The sequence below is a fragment of the Simochromis diagramma genome, unplaced genomic scaffold (assembly GCF_900408965.1).
Source record: "Simochromis diagramma unplaced genomic scaffold, fSimDia1.1 OVJJ01000131.1, whole genome shotgun sequence".
Taxonomy (NCBI): Eukaryota; Metazoa; Chordata; class Actinopteri; order Cichliformes; family Cichlidae; genus Simochromis; species Simochromis diagramma.
In genome coordinates this window covers 5,705,480-5,711,479 of record NW_024387200.1, presented here as the reverse complement: position 1 = coordinate 5,711,479, position 6,000 = coordinate 5,705,480, and the positions used below count along the sequence as shown (strand labels likewise).

The following is a 6,000-nucleotide window of genomic DNA, read 5'->3' as shown; positions in this document are numbered from 1 at the left end:
TTTCCATTAATCATCAGGTTAAGTTTAAACATATGAGATTGACACCTTCAGGGTAAACAAATCTATCGCTTTTGGTGCCGTGACACCAGTGAAAATGTCACGGTGCTGCAAATTTCTGGACTCGCCTCAATCATATCACAGATCTGGAAACCATTATTTAGTCCAGGGTACATTTCGTCACCAGCTTACATCATTTCGATGAGTTTCCGTCATTTATGTTTGTTGTTCAAAGGGGTGTGAGAGTGTTGAAGGCAGGAGAGTGCTGAAACAAAGAGGGAACACCCCGAATAGACCCAAAGGTCCCGCTTGATTACAGACTGGTATCTTTCTCAGATAAAACGTGAGCGAAAGTGATTTCTACACTCGGCGGAGAGCTTTTTTTCTTTCCCCCTCACTACGAGGGGCCGAGAATGGTAAGCGGCCCGCACAGAGCATCGGCTGTGGGAGGCAGAGTCGGGGTACAGGGCCCAGATGGATGTCAGGGCAACATCTGTTCCACCTCCTGGCTGGATCTTATCAGGAGAAACGCTGCCACACACGCTGGACGGGAGAAGCCGGAGAGAAAGAGGCATTCTTTTCAGAGTTTAAAAAAACATGCCAGCTTTTGTTTGTCCTGTAAACGAAAGTTAGGTTCCCGGTCGGGTCACACATTTGCATTTCACAAAGCTCACAGGGTTCATTTTGTGGTGTGTGATAGCATTTGTTTATACTTGTGCTGTATGACATGAATTTCTATCTTTATACATTAAGTAGTAGTTGCCAAAATATGAACATAATCCAGTTAATATTCTTATAAAATTATATTTTGTAAGAATATTCAGTACCTAAAGTGCTTAAATTATAACCATTTTAACCAGTTGGCAAAAATGCTGCAGCTGTTGAATGCTGACATGTTAAATGAATGCTGTCATTTAACATGTGAGCCAACTGCACGTGTACTTTTGTTGATATCTATTGTTTCTGACACCCATTTCAGGACTTCTGAGCACAGTGTGCTTATTCTACTCTTTGCTTTTATGCAACAGAAGTGACATGAAATACAAACAGCATATATTCCATAATGTTTTTGTTTTTTTTAAACAAGCTCTTTGACCTGTTTTTAATTAAAGTGGGAGAGAAAGTGTGAGAGAAAACACACCCAGGCAGCTTTGTCGTCACTTCACATCACAGTTTTGCTAAAAAAGATGAAATGCTGCAAACATGACATTGTTTTATAAACCCACATAGCTTCTGCTTCCAACAATATGAAATATCCTGGAGCACCTTAAATGTTCAAATGAATACCGGCCGTGTTTGAACAGCACCTGATGGAAGATTTCCTGTTAACTGAAGTAAGTGTGTGTGTGTGTGTGTGTGTGTGTGTGTGTGTGTGTGTGTGTGTGTGTGTGTGTGTGTGTGTGTGTGTGTGTGTGTATACACACAACAAACTGTAACTAAGTTGTAAATGTGAGAAGAAGAAAAAAAGCCCAGATAATGACGTGAATGCAGCACTCTTGATGTCAGAAAATCAAAACCAAAAAGACAAATGATAAACTATCATGAAGGCCGCAGCCTCGCATGGCGGATAATTGCTCGTGGTTGGCAGCTTTGAACTGTGTTGCGTAAGTTCAGCGTGCTTCTGTGCAGCGTCAGCCGCAGTCGTTCTCTAGAGGGCAATTTTCCTTGTTTTATCCTTTTGTTACAAATCACACCTTCACTTTATATTGCTGCCAACAATTAGGCTTGCCATAGATTTGTAGATCTCTTTGCATCTTCCTCCCTTCCTGTCTACCATTAATCAAGATTCATTTTAGTAAATTATAAATTATGCCTGCAGAGACTTGAATGTACTGTCTCCATCACAGTAAACATCCAGTTTTGGTTATTGTTGCTAGGTAATGTACTGTGAACGAAAACCGACTAGAAAAGTCTTGACAAACGACGATAGTTTAACTTTGAAGCTTCGTACTGAGGGTCTGCTGCCAACAAGGACGAGACACTCCCCGAGCCAGACACCAGGCATTAAATGAGCAGAGCAGGTGAAGGTTTAGCGAGAAGAAGACCGTCTGCGTCTTCTTCAGGGGAATTAAATCACCTTTACAGACATGGAGACAGAGTGGGGAGAAGTGGAAGCGTGAGAGGTCCCTCGCCTCTCTTCTTTCTCCCGGGAGGGCTGCTCCTCTGAGGTCCTGGCCTCTTCCCTTCCCCTGGGCACTCGGCATGCCCACGCTGAGGGAGGGCTACTTTGGTGTGACCAAAGGGAAGCAGAGCGATCAAGAGTGAGACAGAGAGATGGAAAAAATCTGAGCAAAGAAAAGAGAAAAAAAGAAAGAAAAAAGATAAGGAGAGGGAGAAAAAAGGACTTAAAATAGAAAGTGAGAGCGACAGGAAGAAAAAAGGGGGAGCGAGACGAGCGCAGCAGCCCATGGTTTGTCTCAGGGCTGCAGGAGCTTCCAGAGCTGGTGTGCAGCAGACTGAAGAGAAGCACGTCTGCCCCAGAGGCAGAGACTGGAAAACAGGATCAAAGAGTCGCCAGGGCAACCTGCATGACACACATTGTATTAAAGCCACACGGTTAATTTGAAAGAGAGGGAAGAAGGGCAAAAGGAGAAGAAAGGGGGAGGCAGAGGTAGCACAGAGTAGAGTATATTTATCAGGCACTCCTGTCTCACTCTGTTAACTTTCCACTCAGAACTTTCTTCAGCTGCTCCACTTTGACTCTCTCTTACTCTCTCTCTCTCTCTTTTAAACCTCTGGCTCAAACTCCTCTGTGTCATCTGCATTTTCCTGATTATCTTCCAGCAGCTCAGGTTTCCACGGGTCACGCTAAATCACAAACCAGAGATACTGTGAAGAAAACATGCAAACTTTCAATTCTTTAAATAATTTGTCCTAAAACATGAAATGCAAATAATCCATTATTCAAATATTTTTCCATTCATACCCATTTTGACCAAATTTATGCACAAAAACCCTTTAGCTCCATAGCTCTGCAATTATTCTGCGAATAACTGCATTACGCCCCTCGATAGCATTCAGAGGAAGTAAGAGGACAAATGTATCAGATATTTTACTTCCACAGTTTAAGAAGCAAAAGCGATCAAAATGCCAACAAGAACTGTGACGGTAATTTTCCTTTTAAAACGTAAATTGCCTTTTTTGAGACAAATGCAAGATGAGATAATAACAACAACAATGTAAATACTGAATTTATAAAGGTTTGGGTAATGAAATGACATGAAAAGGCCAACAGATCCCTAGTCAACAGATTTATTTTTCTTTCAAGCGAACAAATGCATCATTCTCACATCAGGTACAAAAAGTGGTTAAATCTCTACAAACCTGACAAAAATACTGATCAAAATAACAACAAACAATACAGAGTACGCAGGAAGGAGGAGGTGTGAACATTATTCATAAGCACATCTTCGGGACAACCACACACCTGTGGCACAATGAACATGACTCATTTTAAGAGGTGTGGAGTCCACCTGAGGGCAGCCGCACTGAACTGGCTCATCTAGGCCAAAGAAGCCCCATCGAGCAGTAATGGAAACAGGGAGCGGAGCTGGAGTGGAGGGGTAGTGTTGGTTTGGATGAAGTGGGGCAGAGGTACGTGATAAACAGCAGACGGGGAGGGGTCTTCAGACAGTTGGAAGGCATTAGTGTGTCGGACAGCGACTTGTCAGATGCAGCTGTTGCTGTGGCTGATTGATAGTTTGTATTTCACCCCGATGGGAGTCTGCAGTCACAAGCCAATGCTGAAAGGGATTATATCAAATTCAAAAGAAAAAAAAAAAACATACTGTAAAAAAACAAAAACATCATCAAAAGTGACAATTTTAGTGTTAAGCAACCAAGTCCATTACATTTCTCTACTTGTGGAGAAATCCAGCCTGGTCAATCATTATTTTTTGTTTCTTTTTTTCTTCTTTGATTTGAAAAAATTCCTAAGTGTGACTCGTGTGTGTATGACATATAAAAAAATCTGAATGCAGCTCTAAGAGGTTAAGATACAGAGCTAGAAAATATATCCTAAGTTGCACATTTACAAAAGCATTCAAACTCATTTCCACTTTCTCTGAAAGAATAATGTCTCCATAAACTCACCTAACACTAGTCACATGATTAGTAGTACTTGTGTATGGCTGCACAGGAGGGTACACAGCAATATACTTGTCTGCATGTACATAAGATACTCCATGAGATACTCAGACTACACTATTCAGATTAGATATTTAGACACGGTGTGACACACCGATATGCAACTACCGTTCATAACACAAGGCTTTGGACTATGCACTCCAATCACATGATGGCATTCGCTGTTACCGAGTCAAAAGGAGAAGCACACTTGACAGCCATACAGTACTTCTCAGTGGAAAGAACTTCAACCATGCCCACCCAAACATCCTGCAAAGTAATTAGTGGAGATGTTAAACATATCTACAGACAATCTGGGCTCCACTGTGTGTGTGTGTGTGTGTGTGTGTGTGTGTGTGTGTGTGTGTGTGTGTGTGTGTGTGTGTGTGTGTGTGTGTGTGTGTGCGCGCGCTCAATAATGACCAAAGGAATGCCATACCTTCCAAATGCCATTGATTTAATCACAATGGCACAAACAGCAGTAAACAAGATTTCTGTTGTCGGCAAAGTTCAGTGATTTCTTTTGACAAACTGCTTTACGCTGGGTGGGTTTAACAGTCGCGCTCCTCTGTCAGGCTGTAGTAGTTGACTGTCGCTTGTGCACGCTCTTCCAATTTGAAAAATGAGACCGTAGTGAAGGGAGGATAACATACAATACACATCTCACAGAGAGAAACCAACAACTGCTGTATTTTCTTGTGTGTGTGTGTGTGTGTGTGTGTGTGTGTGCGTGTGTGTGCGCGCATGTACATGGGCACCAGCAGGATGTGTTGGTGTTTAACCGCTAATGTCTCCTAGCATTAGCAGCTTTAGCATCATATCCTTGCCGGCTCTGTGTCTTTGTCCTCCAACAGGCTAATGAACTGACCGAAGCTCTCCTTCACCGCCTCCATGCTGTCAGTGGTGCTGCCCTCCAGGATCCAGCGCTTTCCTCGGGCCAGCGGTTCCAGCTCAAAGTACTTCTTGATCTGCAGCCAAACACACGATGCAATCAGCTAAAATAATCATTTGAAAAAAGTAAAATCTTATATTTAGCAGCTAACAACAGCTCCTGTTTTCAATACGAATAAAAAAAATATGAATCAACATTTTAATTTCCCCCCAGAACATCTTTGATCAAATTCAAAGTATAAAAAGTTCAAATAAAACAAAAACACAATCGTCAAACTACAGCTTGTAAAGGCATGTAAGCTGGCACATTTTCATCTCATATCCTCACCACACTAGGTCAGTTCACACATTACGTCACCCTCAAACATGTGGCAGAAAGTAACTGTATAATGTTGTGCTTTAGTAACACATAAGACTGAAGACATGGTACGTTTTTTAGACCGGTATCCAGTAATTGCTGCTGTTCGACCCCCCCCACCCACACACACACCTAAATGAAACACAACAGCCTCTCCATCTGAGGAATAAAAGGGTTGGCACTGCTCTTTGTAACAGTTATTATAAAGTTCATATGCTGGCTTTTGGCTGCTCTTGACAGTGGGGGTGCTGTGAGGTTCAGGGGAGAACCAGAACCAGCTGTTACGTAAAAACAAATCTCAGCAGAGGGAAACAATGTCTTAGACCTCCACTGAAGGTACTGCAGGTTGTTAGGGTTTCTGACATTTTCAAGCTGAGAGATATGGAAACAATTTTTTTTGCCCGATGTGAACCCAGTTCAGCCATCTCCTCCTGTTTGCCTTATAGCCAGTGAAGAATGCACAAACCAAATGTGTACTGTCAGCAGCTCTGGGAGAAAAATGCAAAGCTTCAAATGTAACAGATGCAATAAAAACACAATTTCCCACCTTATTAACTAATTTAGTCAGTTTCATGCTCAGTTTGACAATGGTGTATAAGCTTGCAGAAATGTACACAATGTGTACAGAC

General features: G+C 42.1%; 1 protein-coding gene across 1 annotated transcript in view; it reads right to left on the bottom strand.

Moving 5' to 3' along the window:
• Positions 1-3,233: 3,233 nt before the first annotated feature.
• LOC120745680 (ADP-ribosylation factor-like protein 15) overlaps positions 3,234-6,000 on the bottom strand; it is a 97,724-nt gene continuing 94,957 nt past the window's right edge. Inside the window, exon 5 of the mRNA XM_040050743.1 lies at positions 3,234-5,090. Coding sequence (XP_039906677.1) covers positions 4,938-5,090 — 153 coding nt within the window. The 3' untranslated portion in view covers positions 3,234-4,937. The remainder of the gene's footprint in view (positions 5,091-6,000) is intronic.